The 23,415-nt window shown below is 30.6% G+C and overlaps 3 protein-coding genes across 3 annotated transcripts; 2 read left to right on the top strand and 1 right to left on the bottom strand.

Moving 5' to 3' along the window:
- Positions 1-10,974: 10,974 nt before the first annotated feature.
- On the top strand, positions 10,975-12,490 carry LOC124534088 (transcription elongation factor SPT4). The gene is made up of 4 exons (XM_047109756.1): positions 10,975-11,239; positions 11,314-11,420; positions 11,808-11,863; positions 12,312-12,490. Exons 1-4 carry the CDS (start codon positions 11,171-11,173, stop codon positions 12,428-12,430), a joined length of 351 nt encoding a protein of 116 aa, XP_046965712.1. The 5' UTR covers positions 10,975-11,170; the 3' UTR covers positions 12,431-12,490.
- Positions 12,491-12,705: 215 nt separating this feature from the next.
- LOC124534089 (TP53-regulated inhibitor of apoptosis 1-like) lies at positions 12,706-13,673 on the bottom strand. The gene is made up of 2 exons (XM_047109757.1): positions 13,351-13,673; positions 12,706-13,280 (listed from the first exon to the last, which is right to left on the bottom strand). The coding sequence occupies exons 1-2, from the start codon at positions 13,495-13,497 to the stop codon at positions 13,179-13,181; spliced, it is 249 nt and encodes an 82-aa protein (XP_046965713.1). The 5' UTR covers positions 13,498-13,673; the 3' UTR covers positions 12,706-13,178.
- A 262-nt stretch (positions 13,674-13,935) lies between these two features.
- LOC124534087 (ESF1 homolog) lies at positions 13,936-20,280 on the top strand. Its single transcript, XM_047109755.1, has 8 exons — positions 13,936-14,524; positions 15,046-15,169; positions 15,841-15,943; positions 16,327-16,444; positions 17,276-17,466; positions 18,230-18,431; positions 19,173-19,367; positions 19,601-20,280. Exons 1-8 carry the CDS (start codon positions 14,032-14,034, stop codon positions 20,263-20,265), a joined length of 2,091 nt encoding a protein of 696 aa, XP_046965711.1. The 5' UTR covers positions 13,936-14,031; the 3' UTR covers positions 20,266-20,280.
- The last annotated feature ends 3,135 nt before the right edge of the window (positions 20,281-23,415 follow it).

Here is a 23,415-nt window from a genome sequence, read left to right as displayed (position 1 = left end):
TAAATTAAATTTTAACCCTTTTTTATTCCTGCTAAACGCTGTCAGGTTATTTTGGTGACGTCACATTGATAAAAACAAGAGTTGTATATGTACGACTGGCACTCGTTCAACGGTTATAAATATACGGTTTTTTTAGAAAATTATAAATTATAAGCGTTAGTTTGTAATGTACAAATATGAGCATTAAAACTGCAGTTAAGAGTTGTTAATCAAAGTGCTGATGATGATGATGAGAGATGACACTGAAATGACATTTTTTGCCGATCTGCCTATATATTACGACGATAAATTACGAATTTAAATTTTAATATAACAAAATAACAATAAGATTTTATGACTTAAAATCAAAGTATTTCAAAAAAATTCAATACATATTTTAATTTTTATCAAATTTCATAATTTATTTTTCACTACCGATAGTAAGTATTATAAATACTCAAAGTTTGATTGTACAGACCGGGATACCACAAAATTATCATATGCTTGATTTTTACTCGGCAGTATGTATAGGCAATAAAACATCGTAAAGAAAGCGTGTGTACATGAATATCTGTCTGCGGATGGTATTCTCAGTGTAATTACGTTTAATATAGCGATACACACTAACATTATCATTTTAAACATTATATATGAAATGCCAATAAGAACAAAATTGCTATAATTTTGTACATAAATAACAAAACAATTTAAAACGATTAAGAGAGTAAATCACATAAATTAACTTAATTCGTTTATTCATACTAAGTACTACAGCTATTGTACTGTTCCTGAAAGTGCAGTGTCGAATATGTTAATATTGGTAGCACGCTACTATTTAAAATAATAAACTTAATTTAAGTGAGTAACGGCAACAGCTATTTAGCCAAGATTATGTAGTAGCTATTATAATATATATACATATATTATAAATATTGCATATTATATAACTTACATCATACAATACTTATATAACCATATATTCACACGATTACAATATTTGGACAAGAGTGAGTTTACTGATTGATTTATTCATTGTGTTTTGCAACACAATGTTGTGTCGGGCAATAGACATGATAAAATTAAGCCCAGTTACTGTCTAACACATTAAATAACAAATCATATATATTATTATTACTGTGTATTAACTTTTAAATAACGAACCAGCCCTCCTGTCACCAGTGGAGGCAATGAGGCGAGGTGTTATACTTTTGATGATGCTTTTTGCACCACGACTCCAAGGGCCAAGCGGTTTGACAGAAAATGGAATAAAAAAGTAATTAGAAATATTACACGAATATTTCGTTTTTTTTTTTGCTTGAGCTTTTTCCGCAGCGGCAACGGCTCTTAACATTGTTTCTCGGACATGAGATGGGGCCAACGTGTCAACATATGTAGCGTCCCACACAAGGGCCCGACCTCGTTCCCAGGGAACCAATGTTAATCCATCAGTTCTCTTACCATCATCATTTTTGCCCAGAGGATCGGAATTACGAACCAACGGGGAAATGCTGCTTTTTTCAGCATTCTTGCCACCATTCCACGCGGTCAAGATTTATACAGTAACTTAAAAAGTTTTAATTCATATTTGTATATATTTAAGCATTTATGGTAATGTTATTAATTCTTATGTTAATAAACGAAAACTTTTAAATATAAATATATTTTAAATATTATTATAGGTACATATTGTAAGAAAAAGTATTTGCCTTACTTCATTGCGAGTCGGTGGATAATAATTTTTCACGATGCTTTATTAGCAACAGTGAATATGACGTTATTTAATATGTAGACATCTATATTTGATAGTTTTACTTCGTAATATGAAAAAGATCGATTTAATATTTCAGTTAATTTAAAAAGAGGTATTGTGATGGAAATGTAACCGATCCTTAAGGTTTTATTGCAAATACTTAGAAGCGGCCACTTCAGTGAAGTCATCATTCATGGCAATAAATAATTTTCATTAATACACACCTGAAAAGAAAATGTTACTCATTGCTTTTCAAATACAAAAATAAGTCAAAAAATGATGTTGACAGCAGAATATGTAAAGTCAGTGGAAGAAAACCTTCGTCAGTTTTCAAATTCATTCCTTAAAACTCTTAGTACCTTTTGAATCTAAACGTCAAATCATTGCGACGCAACAATATGTCATTCTCGATTGGTAAAGCAGATTATCGCCCATACTGAGCATACGAAAATAGATCTTAAGGTGACCAACCTTTTCTTACCCCGACTGTACATACCTAGATTATTCATAATACATAATTCTGCAAGAAAGTTTTTTGGAATATTTAGAAATTTGGGGCTCGGGCCTTCCTTGCGTTACAATATGTTCCCTATGATATTGAATATATTCACGACGATATATATCACTATTCACTTTGATAGAATAAGTTACAAGTTTAAAATATCTGTGGAAAATGTATAAATACGATAAAAAATTGTTGAGGAGTAAGTGTATTTATGATACCACGTTTCGTATCCGTAACAAGAGATTTCTATTTCCTGCATGTCTTCTTAGAATTTATAGATTCTGTAGAACCATCAAAACTAAATTCTAGTTTATTAAGTTGCTATTTTTCAATTTTATTTTTATTACAGACTAGTTGTGCCTGCGACCTTGTACGTGTTTGAATGTAACAAGAAGAAATAATATTGTAGCCTAAGTTACTCCTTATTATATCATTTATCTGCCAGTGAAATTCCCGTCAAAATCGATTGATTTATTCAATATTGTCATGTTAAATTATCATGACGCAATAGCCATTAAATCCTTAATGCGAATATTTAAAAAAATATTTAGATTACTTGATTGCGATATAAAATGAATTTTAAACCGAAGTTCTCCGAGAGGTCACATTAAGTTAAACTTATGGAAGGTTGAAAAAAGGGCATCTAAACACGAAAGCAGTCGTCCTTTGCTCAACCTTTCTCCACGATATTTAAAAATGTAACTCGTATGCTAAATTAGTTCCAATTAGACATTCCCCAACCGAAGGTAACTGCTTTATGTAATTAGTAATGACCGACGTTTTACTCGAGCTAACAATGGTCGTAAATTTTTAGTAGGTTTTGTAATGTATACCCTACATAGTGGGTCAAATAATATGTACAGACTGTCAAGTATAAGTTGGCGTTCCTGTGGCAGCACCTGCTACTAGGGTTGCCACCCGTACTTTATTATAAAGTATTGTACGTTATTTTAGATAATTGTACTCTATACTTTATGAGAACAATAAAGTACACAAAAATACTTTATTTCGCACGATTTGATTTCTTCGAGATTTTGAAAAGTTTAGTCGATTATTTTGTTTAACGAAATTTATCGATTGGTGATTTGGTGCTGAATCGATGTCACCACTCGCCCACTCGGGAATTTTTTATTATTTATTGACAAATCCCTAGAGTACCTGAATAAATGGTTTGATTTTAATAACACAAACTGGTTATTTACACTTGGTAATATAAATTTAAAGAGTAATATAGAATTTGATAATATGAGAATTTAAATTTGCAAAGGCTTAATCTTTATTAAACCAACGGAGAAATCACTTTATTAAACCAACTTTATAATCAGTTATGTACTTCTAAGGGTTTTGCAGAACTATCAACTGCACAAAAATGGCAGCAAGTATTTAGTAAGAGTGATGATATTTTTTTAAACTTGTATAAATTAATTTCATTTTTATTGTCTATTCCCGCCACGTCAGCATTTACAGAAAGAGTGTTTTCTGTGATGAATAACAAATGGCGAGACGAAAGAAACAAAGCATCTCTGAATTTAATAAAAAATGAATTACTTACTACTTATAACTGCAAAAAGCAATAAAAAGTATGTTTTTAAACATAATAATTAGGCAAAATAAATTGTACTTTATTTTGATACTATGTACTTTTTTTTCTTACCTATAATAACCAATGTACTTTAACTGCAAAAATAAAAGGTGGCAACCCTACCTGCTACACCCTTTGTCTTGCCACTTTTTTGTTTATTTTACCAATATCTCCCTAGAAAATAATTCTCTACGTCTCTTTTTTAATAGATTTTGGGTAAGTTTTCTTAATAAGGGTAAATAAAACAAAAAAGATATAAATGAACAAAAAAAAATTAGTACATTATTTTGCCACACGCCAACGTCACCAAACAGACGACGAAGCCTTAGAGAAAACATCTGACAGGCGGGCAAGCAACGGCCATATTTTTTGACAGAGTTTAAAAGATTGATTTCAGTTGCACATTTAAAGCGTTTTTTATAGTCCAAGAGCCAGTGATTGGCAGACTTACTTTATAGTAGTTGGTGAAATGGAGGTTCACTATTCCTCCCGAGGTTTCCTTTGAGCCTGCTGAGTCGAAAAGCATAAAAATCGACTTTCAACGTGATCGCGACAAGTCTGCCATTACATATTTTCAAACCTTACTTCGCCGCTTTAAAGATAGACTATCCAAAAATTCTGAAATACCTATTTCGAATCGAATTTATTTTAATCAGTATCCCAAAAATAAGATATCATGTTTCTAACTTTAAAAATAATGGACTTTCATACAAACGTTTGATTTTCACCCCCTTAGGGGTAGAATTTACAAAATTCCTTTCTTAATGGGTGTTTATTCAATAAAGTGATCAGCAGGTGAACCAATATACCTGGCAGTAATATGTGGCTTGCTACTATAAAGTAAGTTTGCCGATCACTAATATAATTATAACTTTGTTTGTGAATAGTTTTTCAAATATTTTGGTGAATAGTAGATTATAGTATATATATATATATATAGTATAGTATAGTATAGTATATATATAGTGTAGATAAGATTATATACAGTATAATGCACATACATTTTTGATTTATTTATTTATTTCAATTTTGCAAATGATTATAATTTGTTACCGTAAAAGTGGCCAATTTAGCATACAACATCTTTTCGCTCATTAAAACTGCGCGTATAGTACGTATAACTAGTCATTTTTGTAAAAAATACTTGAGTATTCTTGAATATTCTTTTTATTCGGTGGCCACTATTTTATATAAAAAAAGTCTTTTTGATTAAATCGATTTTCTTTCAACAAATTATTATAATTTATTTATTAACACATAATTTATAAAATCAATTTCTTAGTTCATGCGTTTTTTATAATTACATAGGATTAACGATTTCAGGGTAAATTATAAACGTGTATGCGTATGCTGTATTCATAAAAATGTTCTTTAAGAAAGCTCATGGGAAATCTTGGTCTCAATTCATATACGATTACATCCTATTTTACAACGTTTATATATAAAAGACTAATCATACTTTAAAGGATGATTCGTAACGCGCCTCTTTATATTCATACTAATACAAAAAAAATCACAATAGAATCTGAATGAAGTGCATGAGTAGTACAATACTTTAATTTTATTTTCAATAACGTTGAAATATCAGTAATAGTGCTGTAGATAATAAATAATAATTAATTATTATCTGTCACGTGCTTATCGTAGAAGCTATGGTTCAACGGCTATCTGAAACTTGTATATATAATTGCGTCCGTAAGTAATATGACATTAATTTCAACGTATAGTACGATACAACTTAGATGTAGCATCGGCAAATTCAATAAAACCGATTACTACCGATTTATATAACCAATAGAAATAGCTCTCCCTATCGCGCCATTTGACGCTATTCGTCGCTATCGATTCTCGCGTCAGATCAACCCGAGAAAGTAAGTGCATGTAAATCAACGTGTCAAATTGACGAATTTATTAGGTCATATGAAATTAAAAGTTATTACGTTTGTGTTAAGATCATATTCAAATAAGAAATGAATATTGGAATTTTCCTAATGCTATCTAAGTTGTGTCATACTATATGTAATTTGTGGGTTATTGTATTTCATATTCACCATAACGAAGCCATCGTCAGTTGAATTTCGTAAGGATATTTTTTTATTTTATTTAGCTACCAATAGACTGAGATCTACTGTACAATATATTTAAAAAAAAAAATTAAAGGTTGAATTGAGAATCTCTTCCTTTTTTGGAGTCCGTCATAATGCCATTCAGTTTGGCTTGGGCCACGGTTGCAATTAAAATATGCATTCTCTATTCCTTCACTCTTATAATGCTATGGGATATCAAATCTAAAAGAGCTACTTCACATTTAAAACCCATTAAAGTTTTACTGACCCGCTATTAAGATTGTACACTGGGCCTCGAAGTCTCCATCTATACAGGCTAGTGTTTAGTTATACTGACGCGGCAGTTGGAGTATGGCCATAACACGACAAATGCTAAATAAATATATTAACAAAGTTTATTATTATTTATACATAAAATATCTATGAAGATGTTGTCGTCATAAAGTCAATGCAGACTGTTTGTCATTCATCAATCCAAGAACTTTATAATAATATTGACTAACAATTCTTTAAAAGTAACACATTAAATCAATCAATTTACAAATGAAATATGACAATGGCATAGAGAAAACATCCGTAGAGATACAATTTGATACTATAAAAAAGAAACAACTAATAAAATAATTGTGTGAATCTAATAAAAAATGTAGTTTGCTGAGGCAAAGTATTTTCGGGATTAATTACACTTTGTCTTTTTAATTTTGTACACTTATATATTCTAACTCGGTGAGAACGAATATGATGATTAATATTTTCAAAGTAAAATACAGAAAAAAGTAATTTCATTTCACATCGAAGGACAAACTCCCGCAATCTTGTCGGCTGTACCTCTGAAGTGATTTTTAAAGCCAATGCTTCGCGGTCTTCGATTTTATTTATATTGTCAAAGTTAAAAAAAGTAATGGTTGAAAAATTAGCTAGTTGGCTTACTAAGTACACGCATCCTAGTAAAGCAGAAAAGTTGGGCGACTACAGAGTTTCGCTCTCACGCCCACTAAAATAACAATTATGGCCAGTTTTTTACAGTGCGACACTATCTAGATGCATAAATAATTTTAGGCGGTGGCATACCAATAATATCAATGCTATAGCTTTAAGAAAACTTTAAGAGTTATGCTGATGCTTTATAAAGCCACAGCATTTCTCTTAAAGTTTTCTAGAAATATCTATGAATTTGGGTTCCCGCATATTTTAAGGGTTTTCCTGAGCTTAATAGCCTGAAATGTAAATATAATGTTTTTTTTTTTATAAAAAACTGACTAATGTTTGGACGTTCTTCAAATATATATCTTTATAGAAAGAAGTACTTCTCCAGACTTCCCTAAAAATAAAAAATATATAATTATAATATAATAAAACAACGCACAATCCAGAATAGACAGGATGTGCATATTCCTACGAAGTGTAGGTAACCATAATTGGTCGTCTTAATAGACGAGATGTTAATTGTAAAACATGGTCATATTTGCAAAATCCAAATAAAAACATAATAAAAGTATTTTGAGGTCGCATAAGCTTATTTCGTTTCGTGGTGTACACATGTACAAACTTTTAGGCAATTATTGTTTTTTTTATATGATATATCAGGTACACTTAGTAAGTTGGCAAACTTAACTATAGATAAATATGAATTTCTTTGTTTCTAACATGATAATGATAAACTTCCGTATAAATATTTATCCACAAATTCATCTTCTTATTTGATTATTTTTTAAAACACTGTAAATACCGTCTAATATACAACGGAATACTAAAACAAATTACGAAACTATTACGTACCACATTTATAACAATGAAAAATGGCGAGCTTGTACTCCCGATGCCACCCTCTAAGGTGATTATTTTCCTTATAATTTTTTCCCATAAATATTAACACTGCAAGAAAAATTAACCAATTCCTACATCAGAATCGTAGTGTGCCTTGAAAAAAATTGCCCCGTGTAAAATATTGTGGAAGCGGAACACAAGAATACTTGCCAAGAAGCTTTAGTAAAATACCATTTTCAAATAATTTAAAAATGGCGAAAATCCATACTAAATCGTGTTCCTAAATTCTAAATATTTTAAAGTTCCATATATAACACAGCATATATTTTAAATTTCCAGTATTATTGCTGTTACAAAACCTGCAGATTGTTTGGTTTGCAAATGACAAAGAATTAGTAAGCAGCATGTTTAATGTTATATAGTTAGAAAAACTACTTAATTGGCTAAAAATTCTTAAACAAAAATGTTTTTTACTCATAAGCAGATGTCCCAAACACTGATTGCCATGTTTTTAGCTACAGAAATAGCAAACTTTAGTATGAAATCCCCTTATGAAAAAAAATAGTTTTCACCTACGTTCCTGACGAATTCCAGTTAAAAATTTTCATCCCGTTAGATATAAAGATTTTATCTCAGACTGTAATTTTAATATTGAATTAAGTAGACACTAATAATTTATATTATAGCTTTGGATATTTATGTGGTTATTTTATTTTAATTAAACCTGTATTTATTTTTAATTGTAATGTGTGTACTTAAGTACTAATTGTCTTTGCGCTAGATCTCAAAGCCTCACTCAAGCTAATTTACATACACCCCTATACAAAACAACAAACTATCTGTACAATAATTTAATCATTTAATATTGAACTGCGTATAAAGCTTATTAAAATCGTAATATTAAACTATGTACAATTAAACTAATAAACTACGCAGTATTAGATTTACTTTGATACGATGTGTGCCCTCCTCACGCAGCTGCCCGGTGCCCGCATTATATCAGCAGAGGGCTTGACCTCTCACCTATTCATTCATAGATTTCTAGCTTACTCCTACGATCAATTTATAGGTTATCAGAAGAGAGCAGATAAGCCCGGTTGAACGAGGCCGCTAGAATTCAAGTAAGGTTAACACAATAGCATAAATCTTAACTTAAGATCCAATTTAACCAAAATCAAAATCCAATTATTACTGATTATGTAATCGAAAAGGACTAATAAAATATAGTTGTTCTTAAACAGTCACTAATGATTTCTTCTTTTTAAATAATTTAACTAATAATTAATTATTAGCCATTTCTATGTTTCACGTAAATAGAAAAATCCTTCCAGTACTACTGGTTCTTACGTCAAATTGAACTATATCAACTTCAATCAACTTTAACAACATGGAGTTAAATAGAAATATGAATGACAAATAAAAAAATAATATTAAGTACATGTAGTGGTGATTCCATTTCATAAAATTTATTAAAAATAATTTGTATAAGCTTGTAAATAAACTTTGCAAGTAAATACATAAAACAGTTGATTACTCTTTTTGGTCTCCTTGTTTAACTCCATCTTTGTTTGGAACTTTTTTTCGAATATGGAAGTAAATTTAAATATGGTAGTAAAATTGTGCTTTGTACAGGGCAATTTCATATAAAGAAATCAGTCTCAACGCGCATTGATATAAAAACTTCAAGCCTTTTTAAAGAGGGAGAACAGGCCTCAATATAGCTGTTAGACATTTGCTGGCTGTTACTTTACTGACTTAGCACTTTACTACTAAGTAACTTTACCACCTAGTTTTTATCACTATAACAATTTTGCAATACAAACCGGCTGTATATTTTTTTTATCAAATAACAATTTATTTACGTATTTACTTTTTTATACTTTTTATTCTAATTTACTAAAATCTATTTCAAATTATATTTCCTTAATGCGGGTAACATTCGGATTTAGTCATTAATAATAAATAATATGAAATTATTTTAAAGAAATATCCACGAAAAGATAATCCCATATGATATATCCTATATTATTATATTTGAACATAAAATACGGCATTATTAATAAATAAACTGCGAGCAAATGTTACATTACCATATGATCAAGAGAAACTAATTAAATTCATGCTAACAGAAGTTTGAATTAATGTTCTTTCTTTGACGGCGACGTAAGTGCTCCAAATTCAATAGGGAAGATGCGATATTTTTATTTTTGTGTTTATTTTAAAGAAATATAGGATAGGCAAGTATATTAAAAATTTAAAACACTGTAATTTATTGCAAAAAATGCGGTTTCAAAATGTCAAGCTAAATTTTCGCGCGAAAACGGATCTATATTTCGTAAGACATCACTGCTGTCTGTCACTGACCCACTGATCGTACTTGTCCTCACTGACTTTCACAGGTACTTATGCATTTTTTTCTCGATCTTTGAGATACTTTTTTGTAAAAAATTAAATCGGCCTACCGATACTCTGAAAAAAGTTTTGTTGACGTAAGTTATGAGCTAATGTGTTCATCTACTTCAAACAACCTGGACATTCAGACACAAAAGTCAGATAAAAGTAGTTTCAAGCTGAAAAGACGAATCTAGAGTCTGCTTTAACAAACCCAGCTTCCATTTTAATTCGAAAAACACCTTCAATGTTCACTATTTTACAACTATAACCTTAAATAAATACTCATAACAGGAGTGACGTCATTGAACTCTAGTTAGTGTTTTTGAAATACGTTCCGTTTCACATTACTTTAATTCGTAATTATTGTCAAGAAACAAAATTATATCATATATATACCTTGCAATTGCCCTTCTTTTATATATATATTTTAACATTTTAATAATAAGTTTTTCATAAAATATTATATTTGCTATCAAAAATAAAATAGGGAATTTTGTAATAAATTCCTCTTACGCACAATGTAATCAGTTTATAATCTTCGTAGCTGTTAACAAAAATTTGATTAAAACCATTACTGTATTACCTAAAAATAATAAATTCTATTTTAATATTCTATAAGCAATACAAAATATTTACTATAGGAACCGGTGTCGAGAAATAAAAATAAACGATGTTCATACAATGCACGATGTGCAACACTGTTTTTATCTGTGTCGTGTCTATAACTTATAAGTATCAGTCTAAATAGAATGATATTAAACGACAACGTACTTTTAAAAATTTATAATAAATGGTACAACCATAATATAAACGTTATTATTTTTGGCTTAGCTAGTTACATAGTAGACATAGTTTGAGCTTTTAAAATTCTTTGTACATACTAACCTTTATAATCTGTAGTATAATTTTACCAGTTTTGTAGACTCTTCTATTTCGATTTCCGTCAGCTCGAATTTGACATTGACATAAATAATATGGTAATAGCGTTAAAGATTTGTAATAAAACATAATTTAAAAATAAAGACAACAACAGCACAACACTTAAATTTATTTAATAGAAAAAAAAACATTTCAATAATTATTAGAATACTAAGTATTAATAATTTAGTTTAGTGCATAAATTTACCATGTCTTTAGACACAGTACCTAAAGATTTACGAGGCCTACGAGCCTGTTTAGTATGTTCTTTAATTAAGGTAAATTCAAACATTTTGAAATTTAGAATTAGTTTCAATTGTTTTAGTGATGCATACTCTTTTTTATTTTTCAGACATTTGACCAATTCGAATACGATGGTTGCGACAATTGTGATGAATTTCTTCGAATGAAAAATAACAAGGATAATGTATATGATTGTACCAGTAATAATTTTGATGGGTCAGTATGATGCCATCTAGAGGTTAATAATCACACATTATTAACCGAATTTTTTTTATACTTTATATACATTTTTTAATTTGACTGTATATTTCTGACATTGTACCATCAACATGGAAAGGGCAGCTCATTTGTATTGTATATATATTTTTTACAAAAATATTTATGAGGTAAATTAGAGAACAGGAAGGGCAACTATGGAAAATTTTTGAAGGAATAATTTGGTACAGTGGCATGACATTATTTATATTATAAATCAAAACACTGCATTTTTGACAATGATTGTTACAGATTTTCTTGACATACTTATAATCTGATCTAATTTTATTTAGCATCTTCCTCAGTGGATGAGTTCCATATATAATAGTGTATATTTTAAATTTGCAGTATGATTGCTGTTATGAAACCTGCAGACAGTTGGGTTTGCAAATGGCAAAGAATAAGTAAGTAGCATATTTTAATCACATTCATGTTATTATGACTTAAAAAAACCTTTTTACCTACTTATACTTTACAACAACAACAACAACAGCCTGTAAATTCCCACTGCTGGGCTAAAGGCCTCCTCTCTCTTTGAGGAGAAGGTTTGGAACATATCCCACCACGCGGTTCCAATGCGGGTTGGTGGAATACACATGTGGCAGAATTTCTATGAAATTTGTCACATGCAGGTTTCCTCACAATGTTTTCCTTCACTGCTGAGCACGAGATGAATTATAAAGACAAATTAAGCACATGAAACAGTGGTTAAGATGCACGTGTTCTAACCAGTGGGCCAACTCGACTAAACTTATACTTTAATCTAACAATTTTAATCAATTATCTTCCATTTTCTACTATATAACATGTAAGTCGTAATTAATTGATCTAAATTATGGATAACTTTTTCAGGCCGATTTTGTCAAGGAGTTTATGCAATTTCAGTCTCAGGACGTCTTCCAGCAGGGGTGATAAGGGAAATGAAAAGCCGTGGAATTGCTTACAGACCTCGGGATACTAGTCAACGATAATTAACTAGCTCCAATACCTTGCCAACATATAAATTAATAGAAATAAATATTTTTACTATATTGCTGTATGTTTTGGGTATTTCTATTCATAAAAATTAGAAAACTTAACAAACTTTATTCAGATTTATATCATCAGTACCCAATAATTAAAAAATACAATGATCTTTTATATTAAATTCTTGTACACCTACTAAATGACAAGGAAGTGAGCAATATTTCTCATAATTATACTGATACTGGTTTATTGAAGATATATTTATCTAAAAAAACAAATCTATTTCAAAGATAAATTTAATCATAATAATTTACACCAAAATTAAAATATATTTAACACAAACGACCTCAGAAACTCTTTCAAGTTAGAAGACACTAAATGTACAATAATGACTTCATAGATTCTGTTCATTCAATAATAATTATAATTGAATATGAGGCTCCCACACAAACAAATTAACATCAACACTAAATACAAGAAATGTATTTTGAGATATTATTGCATAGTTTTTGTTATAATTAATGTATTTCAAGAAAAAGCACTTGCTATTGCAACTTAAAACTATACTTTTTGTACTTGTGAAATTTTATTTAATAAATAAATGCATAGTTTCAATTTTCTAAAGCAACTACATTAATTTTTATTTTCTGTAATAGCCGACTTTAGTACAGTATTATTTGAAACTTCTGTATGAAATACATGCCATAAAGTAATTGGGCTAAAAGCACATAGAATGCTGCAGGTTCCTGATTGTCAACTGCTACTTTCGGAAGGTGGAACTTTAAACTCGTTGTCGGTCCCTAAAACGTCTTTGTCTACTTCTTTAAAATCAATACTTTGTTGCTTCATGGCTTTCTGAAATAAAAATAATAATGATGAATCGATAAAAAGGGTATAACATATTCTAATCTTCAGTACGATTCACCTTTACACATTCTTGATAAATCTTAAAAATTCCAGCACACATGGAGTCATCGTGATCGCCTTTTAGAAAACGTTCCGAAAACCATGAATTAAAACAATCATCATATTTTTTCTTTAACTCAGTACACTCTTCTCCTATGCTATTCATTTTATTTTCTTATATTATGTAATAAACTAAATAACTAGCCACAATTATCGCAAATATTGGTTAATCTTTTTATCGGCTATTTTGACATTTTTGAGTATTAGCTCTGTCAAAATTAGACAAGCAAAATTATTGTATTTAATATAATATTTCTTCGCCCTCAGTAAACTTTCTTAATACTTTTAATGTTATAATATTTGCATAAATTCTGAATATTTTATTTTTCTAAAGCAAAAACGGTACAGAGTAAAATTAATAATTTCGAGATTTTGATGACTCGAAATATGGAATGTCAAAAGAAGGGCTCTTGGGCTGTGTGTGTAATAAATATTATAAAATATAAATATACTTTTTGAAAAACTAAAAAAATAAAAACTTATTTGTAACACTATCTGTATTCACTGTTGTCAAATGTTACTGTAACTTTTTATAGTTTGAAAGATGTCAATTGTCAGTCAATTGTTGATACTCTTTAGAGGTTATGTCATATGGTTGAGCTGTATTTAATTATCTTTTAAAGAAGCAAAAACTATTAAGATGAGTGATATACTAAAAGATAGCAGATTTGCAAAGTATCTTAATGATCCTCGTTATAGACAAATCCCTAAACATGAGCGAAAAGTTAAAATAGATAAAAGATTTCAGTCAATGTTTAAGGATGATAAGTTTAAAGTTAAATACACAGTTGATAAACGAGGAAGACCTGTTAACGAAACATCCACTGAAAATTTACGAAAATATTATGACTTGGATGACTCAAATGATGATACTGATAATGATGATTTAGTGTCTAGTGACGAAGCCGAAACCAAAACAGAAGAAACGGGTAAAAGTGTTAAAAAAGAAGACACACATGAATCAAGACCGGGTCGCTTTGTTACTAAACTCCCAAGTGACGATGAAGAGAGTGGAAACGAAAAGAATGACCAAAAAAAAGTATTTAAAAATGATAAACTTGTTCGGGGAAGTTTAGACAAAAGAATTAAAAAGAGATTATTAGATTTAGACATTGATTACGCTCGTGGAGAAGGTACAGTAGAAATAGAATGTTTAATCATAAATTATTATTTTTTAGTTGAAGGGTAATAAATTTTGTGTAGTGTTCTAATGGAATATATGATGTTACATACAATTGATTACAATCAAAGAAGAAATGAATATAAACAGACCTTCAATTTGTGTATTCCCGGTGATAGATAGAATAGCTCAGTTATATTGTATGATCTTTAATGTGTATTATCTTTATTTAAAATGCATCACCTTTCGACTAAGCTACAAATAAAATCTTTAATTTTTGCTTCATTGATCCACTAACAGTTTTGTGTATATGTAAAAAATATTTTTTTACAAAACCATAATTATTTAAACTCTGAGCTAATAATATCTTACCAAATTGATATCAAAGTCATTTACCTCTTTTGTCATCATATGATTGGGTTATAATATAAGTTTAATTTAGATGTCATCATAATGTAACTTGAACTAGAAACTTTATTGAATCGACTGTGTTTTTGGAAAATTAATGAATGCAAATTTTTTTATATACTTCAGGAGTGATTGTGACTGACTCGTCAAGTGAAGAAGAAAGTAGTGAATCTGAAGATGAAAACGAGTTAGAACATGAATGGGGACAACTAGATGCTGATGCAGAAACCACTGAAGAATCAACACGAAGGTATAGGTTTCAATTGCATAATTTTATAAATATATATCATTGATGCATTTCCTAGTTAGAATATTTATTTCTGCTTAAAATACCTTAACTAATTAAACATTTTTATGATTTATTCGAATAAAAGCCCTAAACAATGCTTTCTTTACATTAAGTATATTATATAATAATATATTATTTTTATATGTACAAAATATCCCACATTTTTGTGTGGCTTTGTACAGGCTTTTATAGAATATGAGGCTCCCACACAAACAAATTAACATCAACACTAAATACAAGAAATATATTTTGAGATATTATTGCATATTTTTTGTTATAAAAAATAACAATTCATTTCAATAAAAAGCACTTGCTATTGCAACTAAAAACTATACTTTTTGTACTTGTGAAATTTTATTTAATAAATAAATGCGTAGTTTCAATTTACTAAAGCAACTACATTAATTGTCGATATAGTCGGTTGCAAAATGCTGAATATGAATAAAATGTTCCTATTTTCTTTCTTTTATTTTAGTGCAATATCTTGGATGCTATAAAGTAACATTTGACATTGTAGCATAAACCCATCTTCCAAATTTTGAGAAAAGATTCTCTTGGCAAATTCTGTTCCCTTCAAACTTGGTCAAACATTATTTTATTAGTATATACTTAGTTTTTATTTTAAATTTCAGGCTTGCTATCTGCAATATGGATTGGGATAACATAAAGGCGGCAGATCTTATGGTTCTTCTCAGTTCATTTTTACCACCCGGAGGACTTATACATCATGTTACAGTTAGCCCATTTATGATTAATTTTATTTTTAAGTCTATCAAAGTAACTCTTAATCATACTTAATAAATATGTTTAGCAAAAATAAACCATTAATGACCCATTGCTGGGGAAAAGAGAAATCTGAAAAGGTCACAATTTAATATAACCCAGGATGGGTTAATTTTTTTCTTTATGAGCAACATTAAATATTATTGTAAGCAGCAAAAGATAAATTAAGCTCATGTAAATGCAGTTTTTAGTAATTCTGTGGACCCATAATTGTTCGGCCATTTAGTTTTAAAATACTATGACGTAATAACTCCACAAGTTAGGGACAAATAATATTTAATTTTAAACTTGTATGTACTGAATAAAGGAAAATATGTGTTTTTTAATTTTTTAAGATTTATCCCTCTGAATATGGATTGAAGAGAATGCAAGAGGAGGAACTAAGGGGGCCAATTGAGTTAACCGAAAAGGTAGATGAAGAGCGACTTTCAGATGATGGTGGAAATGAAGAAGGTAAATTTACATTATGAATGAAAAATTACATGTAATCAAGGCAAGCGAAAAACAAACATTCAGCAATTCCAAATATAAATCAACTTTCTCATGCAGGCTGACAGACTTTTGAAAGATCTTTATTTTGCAAAGTCACTGTTTCTGTTCACCATATGAATGGAAATTACATATGAACTAGCCACCCGCCCCAGCATCGTACGGGTACAATACTGATATTAAATATACTATAGTACGACACAACTTGATGTCGCATCGGCAAAATTCGCAAAACCGATCACATCTGAATTGAGTACGCTGTCCCAAATTGTCATTATTTATTTCTTATGTGAATATGATCTTTACACAAACCTAGTAACTTGTAATATCATATGACCTAATATATTCGTCAATTTGACACGTCGATTTACATGCACTTGCTTTTTCGGGTTGAACTGACTCGAGAACCTATAGCGACGAATAGCGTCGAATGGCGCGATAGGGAGCTTTTTCTATTGGTCGTGTAAATCGGCAGTAATCAGTTTTATTTTCATTTAATTGCATTTTCCGATGCTACATCTAATTTGTGTCGTACTATACATAATTTGTTTATTTACGACATCACACTACAAACTTCTGAAATTATGAGTGTTTCTTTACTATATTGTACATGTATTATATACAAAAACCTTCCTCTCGAATCACTTTATCTATTAAAAACCGTATCAAAACCCATTGCGTAGGTTTAAAGGTTTAAGCATACAAATTGACATAGGGACAGAGAAAGCGACTCTGTTTTATACTATGTAGTGATGAGAATTGTGTGAATGTCTATAAATCATATGCCTTTCTCAGGTTCAACATATCATATGGAAAAACTACGACGTTACCAGCTCAATAGATTAAAGTACTATTATGCTGTAGTGGAGTGTGATTCAGTGACAACTTCTGATAAGTTGTACAGTGAGTGTGACGGCATGGAGTACGAGAGTAGTGCCACTAAGCTTGACATGAGGTTCATACCAGACGATACTACTTTTGACCAGGTGACCATTTATTTATAACTAGCGACCCACCCCGCCTTCGCGCGTGTACTTGATATTTATCATCATATTATGATCAAATTACATAAACTCATTATAAATTGTAGTTATTCTGATGTATAATTTCATCCAAATCCGATCAGTAGTTTTTCTTAAAAGAGTAATAAATATATATCCACCAATACCTACAAACTACTACTACTACTACCGACCAGCCTTGGCTAAATGGGTAAATAAATGAAAAAATAATTATAAAGCCCATTATCCAAGCACTATTTTTAAATTGTTTGGTTGCACATAATTAGGGAAACATGTTTTGATAAAAATTGTAATAGCTCAGCTAATATACACTAATATAAATATAATAATTTAAAGCCTATAGCGCTGTGGAGTCATTGTGCTTTACATCAGTGAATAGGTATTCATTAGTTCCAGAGTTTACACCCTGCATGCAAGCAACACATTTCACACCTTTGTAATATAAGTGTAAATTAAATGGTTGCCTAGATTAGTTTGCTTACATTTACAGTAAGAATGTGTATATTAAAAGAAAGAAAAACATATTTATTTTATTATCATTATTCTGATTTTTTATTGTACTATTGTTAAAAAATCAGGAGCTGTATTAATATTAATTAGTACAGCCAAAAAACAATGATATAATTTATTTTTTCTTATTCAATTAGTGATGATTTACTATTTTCAACCAACTTCAAAAAGGAGGAGGTTATCAATTCGTCTCTATTTTTTTTTTTTTAATTCACAGGAACCACGCGAAGTTTGTACCAAATTGCCTGATTTGACTAAATACAAACCTCGATTGTTCACGACCACTGCCTTGCAACAAGCCAAGGTGGATCTTACATGGGATGCAACAAATCCTAATAGAGCTGAAGTTATTAAGAGTGCATTGGATGGGAAAATTGATGACTTAGATCTAAGAGAATATTTGGCTTCTAGTAGTGAAGGTATGATCTATATTTTATCATAAAATTATACCGTGTTTAGTGAATAAATTTCAAACATTATTATTATTTTTAAATGAATAAAAGAAAGGCTTTCCACCTCAACATTCTACTACTGATTACATTATAGTACGACACAAGTTAGATGTCGCATCGGCAAAATTCGTAAAACCGATCACATCCGAATTGAGTACGTTATCCCAAATTATCAATATTTATTTCTCACGCGAATATGATCTTTGCACAAACGTAGTAACTTGTAATATCATATGACCTAATATATTCGTCAATTTGACGCGTCGATTTACATGCACTTGCTTTCTCTGACGCGTGAATCTATAGCGACGAATAGCGTCGAATGGCGCGATAGGGAGCTATTTCTATTAATGTTGTCTTAAATTTTCGCAATTATTACACATTTAAATAAAACAAATTATAACGGATGAATCACGTATATTATTTTTTTTTTTTTAAACATCCCGACGTTTCGAGCACTTTGCAGTGTTCGTGGTCACGGGTAGACTAAGATGACATTTGTCTATTTGAAGAACAAAGGAAATATTATTATAGGCGGTAGTAAATTTTATTATTGTTAATAATATTTCCTTTGTTCTATAAATGTGTATGTTCTAAGCTATTTCTATTGGTTGTGTAAATCGGCAGTAATCGGTTTAATTTCATTCCATTGCATTTTCCGATGCTACATCTAATATGTGTCTTACCTTTATACAAAAATATTTACAGATGAAAGTACAGAAGAACAGGAACAGAAAGTTGACGATGAAAATGAAGACCCTATACTAAAATATAAAATGTTGCTAGAAAATATAGAAAAAAAAGAGGAGAAAAAACAAAATAAAGACATGGAAATGGAAATTACCTGGGGCTTGGGAGTTAAAGATAAAGCTGACGAACTTGTAAAAAAGAAAATTAATGAAGGTAAGTTTCTACTTCCGTAGTTATGCTTATATTATAAAGTATATTAAACATTCCTTACACCATGAAAATGCATGAAATGTTCATCATCGATTATAGACATTATGCTTGTATAATCTATGCAAACTATCTTGCACATTAGAAATGAAATAAATACAAACAGTATACCACAGTAGGTTACATCCTTCACATGTCCCCACCGATAAGAAAATTTATTAAGGATTTTGTTTTTTCAGTTGACAAGAATTTAACTCCTTTCGAAAAACTATTGCAAAAGAGAAAAGAGAAAAAGAAAGAGCGTAAGTTAAAGAATAAAAAAGGTATAGAGGATAATAAATCTGATACCGATGATAATTCATCAGAAGAATTGCCTTCAGATATAGACATGAATGATCCATACTTTGCTGAAGAATTTAATAAACCAGAATTTAAGAAAAATAATAAGAAAAAGGAAACGACCGTAAAAGATTGTAAGAATTCAGATGATGAAGAAAAACAAAAAGCAGAATTAGAATTGCTATTAGATGAAGATGACGGCAAAGAACATTTTAGTCTGAAAAAAATTCAAGAAGCAGAAAGTATAACAAAGAAGTCTAAAAGAAAAAGGAAATTAAAGGAGAAGATGAAAGAGCAGAAACAAACAATCCCTGACTTTGAAATAAATCTAAATGATCAACGATTTTCTGCCTTATATGATTCTCATCTTTATAACATTGATCCATCTGACCCGAACTTTAAGAAAACAAAAAATATGGAGAAAATTATACAAGAGAAATTAAAAAGACGACCAAAAGAGGACTTAGTATCTGAAGACCAGCCTAAGAAAACAAAGCAAGACACTGAACTAAATGTTTTAGTTAAAAATATTAAAAGAAAAACAAAAAATGTATTGAATAAATAATATTTTTTTGTTAAATTAGCCTTTTATTTACAAATAGCTTTACCCGCCCGCTTCGCTGGGAAATTATTTTTTTTTTAAGTTTTATTTTCCACTTAATTATTTATCATTACGACTAATAATAAAGGAACAATTAAATACTTCAAAAATATTTCATTTAATATTCGTCATCTTCTTCGATGATGTTCTCGATAGGCTGCATAAACTTATTTGTCAAGATCACATCTTTTTGTTGAATCCGGAAACAAATATGGTTCATGAGAATGTGTAATCTCGATGTAAAGTTGATTGCACCTTATTATTTAAATTTCTGTAGTCTGTAGTTTCCATCACACTAACACGTTCTCTTTTAACCGTTTCTATTAAATACCGATGTTATTACATTTCTATCATTGTCCATACTTGCGAATATTTGAAAAAGTACAACATAACATTGGGATCAGAGTACTGTAAAAAAAAACAAGGGCCTCGTAAACTGTATCTTGCCCACATTAACATTCGATCTTGCGCCGCCACTGCGTGTTCGTGCATATGTCTTGGACTTCGAGTGTACGAAGATGGAAGTATTACTCTTTATCCAATATCAGCAGCTACCTTATCAATCTATATTCTATCAAGTAAATGACTGTACTCTTCAACTCGACGTTTTGATTGGTCGTATTAAACGTAGTTTAATCGTTCGTTCTCGACCTTAGCGTACACGTCAACAATGAATTGTTGAAACAGTTAACGACACTTCAAAATATGGTTAGATGGATTAATTATCTCTAATAATTATACGATACGCATAAAAATCCATACAATTAAGTCTTTTCGAAGTCACAGAGCCTGTCGTAAGATTAGATAGATACAAAAAGGTAGTAATTTCGGAATATTTACGATGTTTTTTATTTTTGTTCGGTGGAGCTCGATATTTCGACATTATCTACGAATGTCTTGTTCACGAGACTTCTTCTTAAAAAGGAGAAAGAGAAAAGAAGAGAAAAAAAGAGAAAGAGAAAATCTTATATAGTTTGATATAGTTCGAGATGACATCTATCTTCTGCTCGCAGATACGGAATTAGAGAATCGTTACAATGGTCCCCCGATGGGTATGTTTTATTGTTAGTCAGTAGCTCTTCATGAAGATGCCTTTGTTCGAAGATCTGCAGCTTGATCATTACATTGACTAACTGCATTAGCAGCTCTCAAAAAAGAAATTTGGATTCTATTTGCTTCTAAACGTATTACTTCTTGGTGTGGTATTTCAGTGGCTCTTTTGATTGTATGACGCTGCGCATTTCTCGTTGATGTTCCGATATCTTGTTTTTTTTCGGTGGCGTTGTAAATAATGTATAGAATGTAGCGCAATGATGTTGTAGTAAAGAGATATGTTATTAACGCGCAAAAAGTGAAGACTAGAAAACGTCCTAATTGGGACGTTTTACGTAGTAATACGTTATAATACATCATAATTACGTAGTAATACGTTTTGCGTAATTAAAACATCTAGTTATCCCTTTTACTTATTGTTTTTATAAATCAAGCTATCCTTTTTACTTTTAACGAAATGTAAAAATAAACTAAAATAAACGGTCCCCGACGCGGCACACTTTTTTCTGTTGTTTAGTATGGGGATATAACATATCTGTTTATTAGAATATCATTGGTATAGCTCCAGCTTTCTATTTATATAAATAAGTCACTGCTTATTTGTCTTACGTTTTCACTTTAAGAGCCGAGATGGCCCATTGGTTAGAGTGCGTGCATCTTAACCGATGATTGCGGGCGACCCAGGCAAGCACCACTGAATATTTATGTGCTTAATTTGTGTTATAAATCATCTCGTCCTCGGCGATAAATGAAAACATCGTGAGAAAACCTGCATGTGTCTAATTTCACCGTTCCATGTTATTTGTGAATATACTTACCACTTGTGATTATTTTTTAACCGACTTCAAAAAAAGGAGGAGGTTCTCAATTCGTCGGGGCCTTTTTATTTTTTATGTATGTTACCGAATTACTCGAAGATGGCTGGGCCGATTTTGACAATTCTTTTTTTGTTTGAAAGGGCATGTTTTACAGGTGGTCCCATTGTCAGGAGATCAGGATCTGATGATGGGATCCTGGAGAAATCGAGGGAACTCCTCAAATTTTATAGGCACACCTATAGTGATTTCGGTTTTATTCAAAGTGCTTTGGTCATATGCTCACGAAAAGTGACATTTGTTGAAGTGGAACTGATGATGAAGACCACAACTAGTAATCAGAACCTATTAGTAAGTAACTATTTTACGGGCTTAGTTCTATTTCTTTAAGATAGTCGTCAAGCAATTGATGTTAGTAAACATGCCTATGATAAAGTCTAGCTGATGGTGGACTACCAGGAGAACTCCTCAATGAATAACGGCATTAAAGTGAATGACAAACACTACCAATTGTAATTATAAATAACAAAACTACACTGAAAAGCAGTAAATAATTTTTTATAAATAAAAAAAAACCGCCTTCAAAAATGAACTAAAAAGAAAAAAATAATCAGTTACATCCATATCCAATTTACGATTTTTTAATCACCTTTTGAAGGCGGTGCCTTTTGTTTCGGCGGTGTTTGGTTGATGGTAAGTGGTCACCATCGCCCATAGACATTAACGCTGTAAGAATTATTAACTATTCCTTCCATCGTCAATGTGCCACCAACCTTGGGAACTAAGATGTTATGTCCCTTGTGCCTGTAGTTACACTGGCTCACTCACCCTTCAGACCGGAACACAACAATACTGAGTACTGTTGTTTGGCGGTAGAATAACTGATGAGTGGGTGGTAGCTACCCAGACGGGCTTGCACAAAGCACTTCCTCCGTGTAAAAATCACTTCCTCCGTGAAAAAATATTTGTACGTACTATTTTTCATGCCAATAGGCTGAACGATGTCTTTATATCGCAGTGCCGTCTCGTGGCAATGGGGATAGCATACAAATATTCACCGTGAAAAAATACATATACATAACAATTTTCACTATGATCTATTTAGTTTCTCAGTCTGTACATGACACACATACAAACACATCAGTTGTGGTAAATATAGATCCTATCATTTGCGCAAGCACATGTTCTTCCTGTATACCAATTTTTATAAATATCGTTTCAGCGGTTCTCGAGTTATAGCCGGACA

The sequence above is a fragment of the Vanessa cardui genome, chromosome 12 (genome assembly GCF_905220365.1).
Source record: "Vanessa cardui chromosome 12, ilVanCard2.1, whole genome shotgun sequence".
NCBI lineage: Eukaryota > Metazoa > Arthropoda > Insecta > Lepidoptera > Nymphalidae > Vanessa > Vanessa cardui.
This window is presented reverse-complemented; position numbering and strand designations above follow the sequence as displayed.

What these genes read in the sequence shown, in the direction of transcription:
- LOC124534088 (XM_047109756.1), top strand. Translation starts at nt 11,171, where the DNA reads ATGTCTTTAGACACAGTACCTAAAGATTTACGAGGCCTACGAGCCTGT. An exon ending in TAGTATGTTCTTTAATTAAG is followed by an intron (nt 11,240 to 11,313) that starts GTAAATTCAAAC and finishes TTTATTTTTCAG; the next exon opens with ACATTTGACCAATTCGAATA. An exon ending in ACCAGTAATAATTTTGATGG is followed by an intron (nt 11,421 to 11,807) that starts GTCAGTATGATG and finishes TTAAATTTGCAG; the next exon opens with TATGATTGCTGTTATGAAAC.
- LOC124534087 (XM_047109755.1), top strand. Translation starts at nt 14,032, where the DNA reads ATGAGTGATATACTAAAAGATAGCAGATTTGCAAAGTATCTTAATGAT. An exon ending in GACTTATACATCATGTTACA is followed by an intron (nt 15,944 to 16,326) that starts GTTAGCCCATTT and finishes TAATTTTTTAAG; the next exon opens with ATTTATCCCTCTGAATATGG. An exon ending in TTTGGCTTCTAGTAGTGAAG is followed by an intron (nt 18,432 to 19,172) that starts GTATGATCTATA and finishes AAATATTTACAG; the next exon opens with ATGAAAGTACAGAAGAACAG.
- LOC124534089 (XM_047109757.1), bottom strand. Translation starts at nt 13,497, where the DNA reads ATGAATAGCATAGGAGAAGAGTGTACTGAGTTAAAGAAAAAATATGAT. An exon ending in TTTATCAAGAATGTGTAAAG is followed by an intron (nt 13,281 to 13,350) that starts GTGAATCGTACT and finishes TTTTTATTTCAG; the next exon opens with AAAGCCATGAAGCAACAAAG.